At 39.7% G+C, this 15,505-nt stretch overlaps 1 protein-coding gene across 1 annotated transcript in view; it reads right to left on the minus strand.

Annotated features, from left to right (window-relative positions):
• The window catches only part of LOC101857031 (zinc finger protein 236), a 49,573-nt gene that overhangs the window by 25,735 nt on the left and 8,333 nt on the right, over nt 1–15,505 (minus strand). The window contains exons 7-16 of the mRNA XM_005100730.3: nt 14,838–14,965; nt 13,182–13,339; nt 12,688–12,810; nt 6,119–6,304; nt 4,935–5,171; nt 3,799–4,057; nt 3,070–3,264; nt 2,466–2,612; nt 1,607–1,856; nt 1,004–1,208 (exon numbers count right to left, since the gene is read on the minus strand). Of these exons, the coding sequence (XP_005100787.1) occupies nt 1,004–1,208; nt 1,607–1,856; nt 2,466–2,612; nt 3,070–3,264; nt 3,799–4,057; nt 4,935–5,171; nt 6,119–6,304; nt 12,688–12,810; nt 13,182–13,339; nt 14,838–14,965 (1,888 nt within the window). The remainder of the gene's footprint in view (nt 1–1,003; nt 1,209–1,606; nt 1,857–2,465; nt 2,613–3,069; nt 3,265–3,798; nt 4,058–4,934; nt 5,172–6,118; nt 6,305–12,687; nt 12,811–13,181; nt 13,340–14,837; nt 14,966–15,505) is intronic.

Here is a 15,505-nt window from a genome sequence, read left to right on the forward strand (position 1 = left end):
AGAGAGAGAGAGAGAGATAAGGCAGCTTCAGAAAAAGAGGGTGAAATTGAGAGAGAGAAAGAGAGGTAGACAGTCAGAAAGAAAGAAGAAAAGAAAGAAGAATAGAGAGAGAGAAAGAGAGGTAGACAGTCAGAAAGAAAGAAGAAAAGAAAGAAGAATAGAGAGAGAGAAAGAGAGAAAGAAAAGTGAGCGTCTGGATGTGTAAGTTGACATAATATATTTATGACGTGTCATATGGATAAAGAGAGAGAGAGACATTGATTAAATGGGAAAGATAGAAAGAGGGAGAGAGAGAGAGAGAGAGAGAGAGAGAGAGAGAGAGAGAGAGAGAGAGAGAGAGAGAGAGTTTAGGTTTAGTAAGAGCTTTATGGCACTTACAATGCAATTAGGTATCATAAGTGCTAAAGATTAGAGGTGTTAGTTTAGTAGAGGTTTTACAGCGCTCGCAACTGCATAAGGCCATATGAGCGCCAGAAGATTAGAGGTGTTACAAGAGAGTTAGTTTAGTTTTAGTAGAGGTTTTATGGCGCTCGCAACTGCATAAGGTCATATGAACGCCAGAAGATTAGAGCTGTTACAAGAGAGTAACAAACATAAAAAAGATAATGTGGAAATAAGGATGATAGATGTTTGATAGGAAAGAAGAAGCAAACCACATCAGAGCACCCGCCAACCAACCACCAAGAAACAAACATAAAAAAGAAGAAGGGGAGATAAGGACGATTGATGTTTTTCATAGGAAAGAAGAAGCAAACCACACCAGAACACCCGTTAACCACCCACAGAGGTGTTACAAGAGAGTAACAAACACAAAAAAGTAGAGATAAGGATGATAGATGCTTGACATGAAAGAAGGAGCAAACCATACCAGAACATCCGTCAACCACCCACTAACAATCATTTGAGTTGGGGAAAAGACACAGAACAAGCAAAGAAGAGGCGGACAGAAAAGATAATTACGAGCAACACCCTTCAACCACCCTGCTCAACCCCAGCTACTTACCTGCATGTCCGGCTGAGGGACAGTGGTGGTGTGCCCAATGTCCTGTTCCTGCAGGACGTCCAGATCAGCCAGGGTCTGTGGGCCGGCCAGGCCGTCCTCCTCCACGATCTCAGCATCTTCCCCCCGGTGCTCCCCGTCACCGTTGTCCCCACCAGCTCCCTCTCCTTCCTTCACAGTCTGGTAATGCTGCATCGCTACCTCATGCCTGGAAAAAGATACAAAGCATCAATTGTAAAGACTGAAAAATGCTACGGAAAGTACAAAATCAACACCATCCACGTTTGCATTGAATCAGTACATTGTAAGAGCCTTGGCTTTCCCTTGCCAATAGTTAAACTTGACTCGGGGGGAGGGGGGGGGGGGTGTGAAAAAAAAATTGCTTCTCTTGCACAGCACAAAATCTGTCCCTTAATTTACCACTTAAATAACTGCATTTTCAATTTTTTACATATGGAAGAAAAAAAGTTTCCGGGGGGGTGGTTGAAAAAAACTTGCTTCTCTTGCACAGCACAAAATCTGTCCCTTAATCTACCACTTAAATAACTGTATTTTCAATTTTTCACATATGGAAGAAAAAAAAGTTTTAACCCCAGTTCAACTCACCTGTGAGTTTTCATGTGCTTCTTACAGTTGACTAAAGTCTTGAAGGTCTTCTGGCAGTAAGGACACATGAACGGGCGCAGGTCACTGTGTGTGGACATGTGCCGCTTGAGGCTACCTCCGGTGGTGAACATAGCGTCACACACCAGGCACCGGTACGCTTTCTCACCCGAGTGGGTTCTGGTGTGAGCCTTCAGCACTCCACTAGACACAAAGCAGCGTAAGCAAAGGTTGCATCGGAATGGCCGCTCCCCTAGACAATTGATAAAGAGAAGAAAATGTTAGAAGTACACGCCATACAAAACTGCTGTCATAAAAGTATCTTTTCCTGTGATCTTTAAACTCACAATCACACACAGCCACTCAGGTCTTTAAATAATTTCTACCAATACTTCCTCAATACATGGAAAAGAAATGGACAGAGCACGAAAGGACATGAGGCCAGCATTTTGCAAATCTTACACTTACATAAACATTTCTCTTACGTAAGGTTTTTTCACACCAATAAGAAATCCAAACATAATACAACTTTCCAAGATCAAGTCCAAAACTTCCATAGCTAATAATAAGAAAAAAAAGCCCACAACACAAACATGAACCTGGTATGGTCATAATATATGAGCATATATCAAACAAAAGGCTGAGTTTATTTGGTTCATTTGAGCCCATTTAACAACTTTTCAAAGGATCAAATTTCATCTTTTGATTAAAACTTAACAACAGAACAACTATAGAATCCAAATCTTAAAAACAGCACTCTATGGTAAAACATATATTGTACTCAACACAAGACACAAACATTGCAGAGCAATAGCAATATTTGACATGAAGATAGAATCGCAATATATTACTTATTACTCACCAGTGTGTGATCGCACATGCTGCTTCAAATGGCTGGACTTCTTGAAGCCCCTGCGGCAGTACTGGCACTTATATGGTCTCTCAAGATTGTTGGTCTCATTGGCAAAGGGTGGGAACATGGAGTTTTTCGGTGGTTGCTGGATCAGACCTGCATGTACCAAGATCAAATTATTGTAACGTTACAACACTGATTAACTTTCAACCATCACAGGTTATCACCAAAATCGGACTAAAACTGAAAAGAAATTAGGAAAAACTCAGAAATAGTAACAGAGACAGTATTGAGATTCAAATTCACAGACACTGGACAAAAAAATAAGGCACCGTTCAGACAAAATGTAATCCATAAATGCATGGTAAATAAAGAATTTCAAAATCCTTTTACAATCTGTAAGATACTGTCATAATTCATAATCTGACATCACTTTTACAATTTAAAGTTAGTTTAAATACAAAAATATCACGGGTGGGAGTTATGTTATCAAACAGAGAAAAAACTCTAATCTGAATGGGAAAGGGGGGGGGGGGAGACCAGTACAAGCACAGGTGTATGGGAGGCATTTGCCAGAAACCTAAAAGGACGAAAAACAAGAGTAAAGGCTAACCTGAATCGGTGATCAAAATGGGTTCCTGTAGTGGTATATCTGTGAGGAGAGCATCATGACGAGACTGGCGTTTGAGGGGTCTCCGTGACCGCGGCACACTGTCCGAATCTTTGAAGTGAGACTGGATGTGAGCTTTGCAATGAGCAGATGTCCTGAACTTTTTATCACAGTGAGTACATTCAAATGGCTTGGCTCCTGCAAAATTTTGTTTTAAAACAAGACGTAAGCACAGTAGAAAAGTAAACAATATCTGTTTACTGGTTACTAGCATATAAAAAGTTTGTTACCCTTGGTCACACTACACTGCATTTGTCAAATTATCGACAACTTAGTAGCATTGTCACACTCGAACTCTGACAGCACAACCAACTTCATGAACACAGTAGTAAATACTGTAGCTATTTTGATAAAACATCTGAAAGAACACATGTTTGTCAAAACGAAAATTTCCACATAACATACTTTTGATTTTATTTTTTATGTATAAATGTCAAGACACTTAAGTGACATTCCTCAAATATTTAACCATCTCAAGTATTTCATTTGTGTTTGGAAGACACGACTCTTGGAGGAAAGAAAATATAGTTTTTCACTACACATGATCAAAAATAAAGAACCAGTTCTACAAACAGCTATCCAACATGAAGAAGAAAAGGAAGATAAGGAGAAACTAAATCTGCTCAGACATTTGCTCAACCAAAGAAAGAAACACTAAACAGAGCCACTTACCTGTATGCAATCGTAAATGGACCTTCAAACTTCCCTGAGTGGAAAACATTTTGCTGCAAATTTCACATCGGAAATCTTTGACCCCTGTGTGTGTTTTGATGTGAGCAGTGAGAGTGCTCTTCACCGCAAATGCTCGGAAACATTGCCGGCACTTGTACGGTTTTTCATGGGTGTGTATCCGAATGTGCCGCACAAGATCACTGGGCTTCTTGAACTCTTTGGAGCAGTATGTGCACTGATGCCATCGAACTCCATTGACCTGACAGGACACACGAGAAGCACACATTTCCATAAGATACTGACAAATTCATTCAACATGACACGACTGTGCACTGACTGCTGGGTGTAACACTCTATCATATGTCATACGTGCTGACAAAATGAATTACTTCTCACAATCCACAAATGGAAATATTGGCCAAAAATCGACCCCAGGATCAAATTTGTAGAATTTCTATTGATGCCACATTCTTTAACTATAACAGACCTTATATTATTTCACACTAACAAGTTGTAAAAACTTCACCTATAAGCGTGATGTATCTATTTCCATAAGGCTTGAATCCGAAGAGTAACTCATATTTTGTCAGCACACTTCAAATGTTTCTTTTCAAAATGGTGTATAGCTGAGTCTTACACTAAACAGTCGATATGAAAAAATATGTGTGTATATTAAAAATACATTAATAGCTTTTATGAAAACTACAAACAAATGCATGACTATAAATTGGCCAAAAGACATTAAAGTTCAGACTTCAATGATAATGCCTAAAAACCAAAAAACACAATTTTCACACATGGCCCTACTTCAAGCAGTTAAAGACATGGTTTGCCAAGCTCTACTCATACTGCCTAGACAAGTCAGTCTGAAGACTTTTGAGACCAAAAACATGTGGCCAACAATTTCAACATTTCTTTTTGTTGCTAAATTTACTGAACAGTCATACTCAATCATTTCCCCCATAAACCTCAAACCATCTGATGCACAAACAACCTCATTTTGATCGAATATCTCAGTCTTTCTACAGAGATATATCCTTCTCTGCATGGATTTGCCAGCCTCCTAAATAACCTAGATTGTGAAGATGGGGCCGTAAAAACACCTACATTTTTAAAAAATTACAACCCAAACACACCTTTCTTATATAGTGTCTCTTGAGCAGACCAGTAGCTGCATCATGAACAGCCATGGTCCCCAGTCGGGCCACATTGCCAGCGCGGACAATGTTTGCGGTGGAAGTGACAGTAGCAGACGCAGTCCCCCCAGCGACAGTAGCAGAGCCGTCCCTGTTTCCATCCACTTCCTGCTCACCGACCACTGTGCTGGGAAGACCGCTGTTCTCCAGTGCTTGCTGCAGAATGTCAGACGCTCCCTACAAGGAAGAAGGAAGTAAAAAGGTGTTTTTTTAGTTTTAGTAAGAGTTTAACGGCGATCACAACTGCATGAGGTCATATGAGCGCACAAGTAAAAAGGTCATTTAAACTTCCAACCCAAATCACAAAAACACAGTAAAAATCAAAGCTTCTTAGCAAAGGCAAAGTTTGAGAAACTATAAAGAAAAACATAGGTTCAAGGAGCACATTCCTATTAGAAACTTCAAACACCACAATTACTTGAACCGAATAAACATCCAATATGTCAAATTACATTTGGAAAATTAGTCATTCATTTCTGACAATGATAATACACTTTTTAGCTAATTCAACTTATGAAACTTAAATGTGTGTGATACGAAAAGATCAACCTCATTTCAGGTTATTTGGTCAATGATTAACCAAGCGTTACCCTTTTCGATCAGATAGAACAGACCCCAAAAGAACACCTTTATAGGGTTTACAAACTAGTAAAGCAATTATAATTATCTATCTTCATTTTTTTTCCAGGAAAAGGGATCGTTCTACATTTCTTAGGGAGCTTGCTAAGTCCTTAACCATACAAAGACAGTAGTTAACATGCCTTCACTGAGGTGCTCCGTGAGCTAAGTTGATAGCATGTTGGACTACAGAGCGCACGTCCCTGGTTCGAAACCCAGACTGGTCGTTCTTAAACTCCAGTCATTGTGTGAAGTTTTCATTTGGTTCGGTCTTATTAGAGATGGGACGTTAAATTTAGAGGTCCTGCCTCTTAAATAATTGGAGAGTGCTGATAGGGGGATTTCAGACTTCAATGATAATATTTAAAAACCTAAAAACAAGTTTTCACATATGGCCCTACTTCAAACAGTTTAAGACATGGTTTGCCAAGCTCTATTCATACTGACCCATACGTCAACTTTACTTCTTTACGTTGACCCAAACGTCAACTTAACTATGCCCTCACCTGGTCGAGAGAACCATGAATGACTTGTCCGTCCACCAAGGAAGCCCCGGTGAGGTCAGCACCTCCACTGACCTGGTCCAAGCCCAGCACGTCGCTGATCATGGCGGAGTCATTCATGTCTGACAGCTGCTGCAGGGAGTGCTGCTCAGGCATCTTCATGTCCTGCACTGTGGCTGGGTGGCTATCCTGTTAAAAAGAAACGGGTCAATATCATAGAGCCATGAGTTGTCAGTTGTTTTGTTTTTAAATCTCTCTCTCAAAAAATCGTACAAGATTTCTTACAAAACACTTGAAAGGTAGACATATTCAAAAGGCAGGTCTATCGGGTATTCATATGACCTTAGAGCATGCATTAGAATACCACTGAGTTACAATCAGAATACTGAGTATGTATCTAGCTTTGTTGCACTGGGGTTGTTTGCCATTATTGTATATAATAAAGCAAAAGTAAGAACTCCGTTTCTAAATGAAGAAGGGTAATTTAATGATGAAAATAATATGAGGTCTGCCCTCTCTGGCTTCACTGACAAGACTAAATAAATCATAATGAGCATGAGTACATGTGATTGAAACAGGAAGGAGGAGTGAGTAAAGATCACTAAGATCAGACAATCTTTGTTGTGAGGGTAGATAAATAAAAGTACAATTACAGGGACATAATTCAACATGTTAATATAGGGACCAACAATCCAGGATTTATTGTTTCCCTTCTGTATCTTGATAAAAGCAATCTAATAGTCTAACACCCCCACTTAAATCCTGAGTTGTTAGGATTAAACAAATTCATAATGTAGTAATACAAATATACTAACATGCACATTGATAACTGTACGATTCTTGGAACTTGTTAGGTCCGATTTAACAAACTCAAAAGTTCATTTGACTATTGGACCGTATAAATTAAGGATTATAACAAAAACTAGCATAATCTGACTGCTAATACTATAAGGCAAAGTCTACAATTCAAGTTAATGGTTACAGTTATGACTCTGCTTGTTGTATGCTGAATCTGATAAACATCATTGAAGTTTATAAGGCAACAATCGTAATGATATACAGTGAGTGATATGACAGTGATAGATATAATAGATAGAACAATGATAAATAGAACAATGATAGATGATAATCTAGACTTTGTCTAGAAGATATCAATGACAACATGTATGATCATATCTGACTCTAGTCATAGACTCATTCATCATGTCATAGCATAGATAGTCTAAGCCTATATGGGATAGGTTCATATCTAGATCTTTCATGTGGAAATGCTTGTTAAGGCTATTCTTCATGTTTGTCATGGCTGCATCATTTTTGGTTACAAGCAAAATATCATCTACCCACACAAGGACAATACACATTTCATTTGTATTATCTGAATCTTTGACATAAACACATGTGTCAACTAATGATTGTGCAAAGCCATCAGCTATCAAGTGTTCGTGGAGAAGATTGTTCCAGTTTCTTCCACTCTGTTTCAAACCATAGAGAGATTTCTTTAATCTCCAGACAAGTTTTTCACCTTGTCCATTGGTTTTCACATAACCCTCAGGTTGTTCTACATACAGTTCGCAGTCAATTGGTGCATTGAGATAGGCAGTTTTAACATCCATTTGATGGATCATTTGGTCATTTTGGACTGCACATTGAACTAGCGTCCGGACAGACGTAATGCGTGCCGTAGGAGAGAATGTTTCTTGAAAATCTATGTCTGGGATTTGAGAAAAGCCCTTTGCCACATATCTGGCTTTATAAGTTTCTTCCCCATTAGGGTTGGGCTTTACATTGAACAGCCATCAGAGCGCCGTAAAACCTTATACTACTACTACTAGAACAGCCATCAGAGCGCCGTAAAACCTTATACTACTACTACTAGAACAGCCATCAGAGCGCCGTAAAACCTTATACTACTACTAGAACAGCCATCAGAGCGCCGTAAAACCTTATACTACTACTACTAGAACACCCATCAGAGCGCCGTAAAACCTTATACTACTACTACTAGAACACCCATCTTCCCCCCACTGCTTTCCTGCCTGGAGGTATTGTTGTACACTCAAAGGTGTCATTCTCTTCCAAAGCACACATCTCGGTGTCCATGGCCTTTTGCCACTTATTAGCCTCATCACATGATATGGCATTATTGTAGCAAGTAGGTCAGGTATGTGATGTACATTGTTGTAGCAGTAGTGTAAGAAAGTGCTATTCAAAAAATAATTTTCATCACAATCATCATGGTCATTTGTAACAATATAGTCATCAAGATACTTAGGTGGGATTCTGTTTCTTTTCCCTAAACCTTCTGTAGCCTCTTGGGAACTCTGACTTTGTTGGGTTGTTTTATTTTCTTCAACTGTTACAGTTGGGTTAGTTTTCTTTTGGGTTTCATCAGGCGTGTTTTTGTCCTGAATATAGTCTTCAAAATGAATTTCAACAGAGTCAGGTTTCTCAGAGTCAACATTGTGAAATTGAACACATCTGATCTTCTTAACTTCTAGTGTTTCAGGGAAGTAGATCAGATAAGCAGGGCTTCTTCTGTCATACCCTAGGAATATGCCCTTCACACTTCTACTGTCAAGTTTCTTGGGGTTTTGGACCAAACAGAAACATGTAGAGCCAAATGTTTGCATGTTAGCTATGTTGGGTCTCTTGCCAATAATGTGTTGAAAAGGAGTGCTTTCAATTTTCTTATTGAAGCACCTGTTGCGGATATATGCAGCTGTCAGAACAGCATATGTCCACAGATTTTTGGGCAAACCAGATTGCACAAGTAAACATCTTGCCATGTCAAATAATGTTCGCCATGCCCTTTCGGCTTTGCCGTTTTGATGCTGACTGTAAGGTGCACTTCTCTCATGGCGAATTTTATTTTGGACCAACATAGAGGTAAATTTTTCTGAAATGAATTCCCCCCCTTGATCACTTCTAACTGATTTGATAGAGCCATAAGGTACAATATCAGCAATGTATTGTTTGAAAGCATCACATGCATCACTTTTGTGCTTTAGAAAATAAACACAAGTTAGGTTAGAAAAACTATCAATACAAACCAATGCATATTTGTGCCCATCAATACTTTCAGGGTCAATAGGTCCTGATAAATCAATATGGACAAGTTCAAAAGGTGCACTAGCACTGTTATCTGGAACTCTGCTCCTAGAGTCAGTCATTTTTGCTTGGGGGCACACTTCACATTTAAAGTTATCAGTCTTATTGGTAATGACCATACCTTCAACTTTACCTTCCAGTTTCAGAATGTCCTGGGTGTTACAGTGGCCTAGGGCTTCATGCCACTGCTTCAGCGATCTCCTGGAAACCTTGGTGGTGTGTTGTAAACTGTTCAAGTAGTATAGCTTTCCTTCTTTGTAGATGTCTAGACACGTTGAGCTGTCCTTTGGGTAAAGCTTCCCGGAATTTTCTGTAAAGATGTTCGTAGCCCCTTTCTCTGTTGCGGCTGTCACAGAAAAGATGTTCTGGGCAAACGATGGAACATATAACGCATCCTTGAGAGTGATGGAGCACAGCTTTCCTTTTGAATCACAAATGTCAATTTCTGCGTCCCCCTGCCCTAAAACAAGGCTTCTGTTGCGGGTGCCGTCAGCGAGTTCAATGATGTGGTCCGACGACTTAAAATTATTATTAAACCGTTTGAACTTACTTTCGTCGTTCACGATATGTACGCTGGCACTACTGTCCACGAGTAATTTTCCGAAGTTTACAGAATTATCCGTTGTTACTCTTTGGTCTACACAGAATGTATAGTGTTCTGAGTCTTCACTTTCACTTGTTTCTTTCACTTTTCTAAGTTTCGAGAGCTTCCTACAATCGCTTGTTGAATGTGTTTTGTTTCTACAAATTTCACACCACTTCTGTTTAAAATGTTTTTGTAATGTCTCACCTGTGCGAGGCTGGCAGTTCGAAGACGTTGGTGGTTGCATCCTCCTGCAGAAGCTGGTGTCGTGTGTCGGCGATTTGCATCGATGACACAATCGTTTGTGATTAAATGACATCACGTTTGTTGACGAACTCGTCTGTGGTGGTTGTCGTCGGCTGATCTCATCGGTGTCTTCGTGATTTCGAAGTGCGACTTTGAATTCTGAAAATGTCAGTCTTGTCCCGTTGTGTCATTACGGTGACGAAAGGTTGGTATCCACTGGGCAAGCCTTTCAGGACCATCGCGACGAGCAGGCTGTCAGAGATCACTTCTCCGGCGTCCCTCAGACATGAGGCAGCTGTCTCGGCACGGATGATGTAGTCCGTCATGGATTCGTGCTTGTTCTTGACAAGCGAAGTCTGTTGTGTGTAGAGAGTTATGACTCTCGGCTTTCCTGTCGGCCTGTAGTGGTTACGCAGAATTTGTAAAGCTTTGCGACCATCGTCTTTTGCGTCTCTGACGATTAACGATAGAAACCTGTCGTCCAGCACCTTGACTAGTTCAGCGAAGGCTTCCTCGTTCTTGTTGTCGTCTACTGGGAGATCGTCTTTATCCAAGTCTTTAAAAACTGAGTGTAGATTTCTAATTCTCATGAATCCCAAAAACTTGGTTTCCCAGAGGGAAAAATTCCTTTCATCTCCTTCAAATGAAATTCTCAGAGTTCTGGTGGTACTGGGCCCATAACCTGTTGCACTGGGGTTGTTTGCCATTATTGTATATAATAAAGCAAAAGTAAGAACTCCGTTTCTAAATGAAGAAGGGTAATTTAATGATGAAAATAATGAGGTCTGCCCTCTCTGGCTTCACTGACAAGACTAAATAAATCATAATGAGCATGAGTACATGTGATTGAAACAGGAAGGAGGAGTGAGTAAAGATCACTAAGATCAGACAATCTTTGTTGTGAGGGTAGATAAATAAAAGTACAATTACAGGGACATAATTCAACATGTTAATATAGGGACCAACAATCCAGGATTTATTGTTTCCCTTCTGTATATTGATAAAAGCAATCTAATAGTCTAACAAGCTTAACATTATTATTGTTTTTTATATTACTGTTCATTTAAATTATGCATGTGACTGTAAGCCTGTTTATGAGTGAAAGCACACTGCATGTGTGTGCGTGTGTGCATGCGTGCGTGCGTGCGTGCATGCATGCGTGCGTGTGTGCATGCGTGCGTGCGTGTGTGTGTGTGTGTATGTGTGTGTATGTGAGACGAGGCGAAACACCAAACCAATGTGCCAGGATCTAGACAGTAATGCTATATCTTATTAGCAATGCCAATCGCCCGCTGCGCCTTGTGCCGGAAATCGGCCTCCGCGCGAGGGGTATTTTTTGGGCCGCTCGGAATCAGAAGTGACTCTCTTCTAAGTTTAGTTACGGGAAAACTCCTGGACGAAAATAAATGAAACTCGGCAACCAACCAGAGGAAAGGTTAAACTAACGACATGCCAGCGTACAATCCCGAACGATTACTAGAACCGGAGATATTGCCGTGTTTGTGAGAATTTCCTCTGCGGTTCGAAAACTAAGCGGAGCTGCGGGTTGATCGCCGACCACACAAGCGCCCCACATGTCTTCTTTATTGCTGTAAAATTTCAGATCTCTGCGTTTAGTAGATTTTCCGTACCAACTTAAAATTACCATCCACCCATTGATAAAACACTAGATCTAGAAACTTAATCGCGCATTCCAAACGCGAGGTGCCGGCATGCAAGAGGCGCGTGATCGCTAGGCGGCATGTGATTGGCTGCCTATAACCAAATGGGTCACCGATGACTACATCGCGGGTTTTCCCGATAGCGCTTTACTGAGTTTTAGAAGGGGTGATCGCGTCGCGGTAAAAACGATGTCACGCAATTCAACAAATTTCACGCAAATATCAGTCTTTAAGATCCAAAGTAATGAAGACAACGAAAAAGTGATAGCAGAACTAGATTTGGCACTAAAAATCACATGGAGATGCCAAGTTTCATTCATATGCTCCAATTCATTACTGACTTATGAACAGTTTTTCCTCAAAATACATCAAAACATGTCCCACATTTTGGCGATTTTTTCCTATATGAAGGTCCTCCAACATTTTGCAAACAAAAATCCCAATAACTTTTTTATTTATCAATGGATTTTTAAAATTTAAAAACCACAGTTCTTAGAATTTACTCTAGTTTCATTTAAGCCCATTTTTAAGCAATTCGGATGAAAATTTAATTTTTCATTGTCATTGCTAATCTTATCCTATCTTTTTTATCTTTCTGTTGTTTCTCGTAACTCAGAAATATTCTTCTCACACTTTATGACTTTGTACAAGTACCAGTGAGTCTTTTCAACACAAACAATTTGATGAAAGTAGCACAAACATAAATTTTAGTGCAAGGACTTAAAAAACAATTTCAATGCTGTATGAGCTAATACTTCACAGGTATTACTTTGAACAATGGGATAACCGCCTCAATGCAGGCAGCCAAGGACAAATTGTGAGCATTCAATAATGATTTTTAAGCCCTTGAGTATCATTCAGTGTACCTAATATTCCTTACAATTTGAATGCAAAACTGACCTTTCTTATGCCATAAGAGGTTAATTTCTACATTCACTTTACTATGTCAACAAGAATAAGAGAAAAGAACTCACTCCTGGATCAGCATGTGCGCGGCTGATGTGAGCATTCAGCGATCCCAGTCTGCGGAACATACAGCTGCACTCCTCGCACTCATAGATCATGCCATTCTCGTCTTTGTTCAGAGTGTGTACACGCTGTAAAGAAATAAAATATTGCTTCTGTAGAATCTATTCAGCTAAACCAGTATCTCCAACAGATAAATTAATGTCTTTAGCTATCTAAAACAAAATTCAGAGCAGCCTCTCTATAACAACCTTCAATATAACGACATTCTCTGTATAGCGACATGGTGCCTAGGTCTCGATTTTTTCCTTATACATCATTAATAGCTTTTTGTTGCCTCTCTATAACGACAACTTTCTATAAGGATACTTTTTTCTGGTCCCGACGATGTCGTTATAGAGAGGCTGCATTATATTACCCTTACCAAACTCTCATTACAGAGACAGATAAAGAGCATACAGAGAGACATCCTCCAATGATTTTATACTACTCATAAACTAACCTTAATATGTGATCTCAGATTGCCTTTCTGAGCAAATGTCATGGGGCAAAAAGTGCATGTGTGTGGTTTTTCTCCTGTGTGTTTGGTCTTGTGCATCTGTAGAGCTCCCTTTTGGTTGAAAGATTTCTGACAAATCTGACATACATAAGGACGCTCACCTGGAAAAAAACAAAAAGAAACAAACAACGTGGTGTTTAATTAATAAAGAGATCACTTCAAGCATTCGCATGAAAAGAAAGCTGTTTGCAAAATAATGAATAGCAAAAAAATGTTCTTTAGAACAAACATATAAGACAGGTGAAATTTCATTTGAAGAAGTTTCTTATCAAAATGATTCAAGCTTCAGTCGTGTCACTAATCATGAGATACTACTTTATTAGCGGAAACAATTTTCCTTGAGCGAAGTGACATCCTTTAACAATAAAATCTCATCCGCTAACATCAACAAGTAGCATTGTGTGCATATCCAATTAGCTAACAAAACTAAACTGTGATGATGGCACATTTGTGAATCCATGAAAGGAAAAATTAGGTCAAGATTCAGATATGAAAACCACAACACATGAGGTGAGCTCAACACTTTAGGCACTTGCATCAGTTCATCAAGATGCTTTTACAAATAATTATCTTATATCAACAGCAACATGCACAAACCTAATCTATTCTGATTCTTTCCTAAATACATATTTCCCATTTTGACAGGACTACTAAACTTGATTTCAAAGCACGCAAGCGGGCAAACACATTCAAATATTGACCCCTCGCCAGTTTTGCACGTGTACCTGGTACGACCATACAATTCGCCACCACACGCGCTGTCTGCATATCTGGTAAGCCCTTAAAAACCTGTGTTTTGTTTCCTACTTATTTTCGCATACCCAGTTTGAAATAATGAAATTCATATCCCCGCCTTTTGTGTCCACTTGCTGAAATGAAGTGTGTTGATTTTCCGATACACATTGTGGGAGAAAGTCACAACTGACGCATAAAATCGGAATGCTCATTCAATCTCAGTACTTGTGCAAGACAAAGCCAACACACTGAATAGGAGCGCTTGCTCAGTCTCAGAACTTTCAAGTTTTTTACATTGTCGGGGGTTGTTCTACGCAAGTCTTGTCACTTCTTTTTCTACTGATATACAGTTTTACCTGTTTCTTATAAAAGCCAATTAAAGACTGTGACCAGTGATGACCTACGCATTGTTGAATTTTTCTTAGCATGTGGAGTAGTGCTGTGCATTACTCCGAGTGGAGGCGGTGAAACTGTTGGAACCCCGCTCTCGCTTGAGCACTGATGGTACCGTGCTACTCAAGCGGCAGTGTATCCAGAGGTATCAGTACTGCTCCAGTGGCTCGAGCAAGGTGCCGCTCGCAAGTAAGAAACGCTCAAGCGTGCTCGACACAGCCCCAATTGTGGGTGCATGTGTGGTTAGCAGTCAGGAGAAGGGTAAAAGGAATAAAAAGATAACATCTTGAGACATAATTAACTCTTGACGACCAGGCTTGCTACTAATCCCACTACACAAGGCAGGGTAGTCTTGGGTAGGGTAGTGAGAAAATTAATGTACTCTAAATCCTGTTTTCTCAAGCTTCAGTAAGGAACTGTAGCACTTATACCAATCTAAAATATGATGCCAGTCTGCTTCTGCTGTTTTACCTGTGTGTATTCTCTCATGGCGTTCCAACTGACTAGGCTTTTGGAAAGTCTTGTTGCAGTGCTTGCACTTATGAGAGAAGCCTGTTCTATCAACATTACGTTTATATGTCCGGTGATGCAAGGATGCTCTGAAAAGATAATTTTTCAAAGAATATATTTAGTTAATAAAAGTATTTTTTAAAAACAATCCCACATTTTAAAGGATTATTTGAATCCAAAGTCAAACAATATATTTCAGGTTTTATTCTTAAAGAGGTGTTAACATCAACAACTTCAAATTATTTCAATTTCTCTGATCCAGCTGCCATCTGAATTTGAGCCCATCAGCCTGTTGATATAGCAAAGAATTTACAGATTTTTTTGATTTTTTTTCTTCTTTTTTTTTATAGTAGAGGGTTTTACGGCGCTCACAACTGCATAAGTTCATATGAGCCCCAAGGGGTGGGTGTCAACAGAGAAGTCTTTACAGGGAATCTGACTTAGACTGCTCACCTCTCTAGCTTCAACACCACAAGGACTGCTTCGACTATCAAGGCACCCCAAAATAGCAGATCACAAGACAGTGACAAACATACAAAAGAGGTGGAGGAAAATGACAATAGTAAGGATCAGGAAAGAAAAAGCAGCAGTTCCCTGTTGTAGATCAGGCACAGTTATGAGCGTGACAT

Source organism: Aplysia californica, unplaced genomic scaffold (genome assembly GCF_000002075.1).
Source record: "Aplysia californica isolate F4 #8 unplaced genomic scaffold, AplCal3.0 scaffold00258, whole genome shotgun sequence".
NCBI lineage: Eukaryota > Metazoa > Mollusca > Gastropoda > Aplysiida > Aplysiidae > Aplysia > Aplysia californica.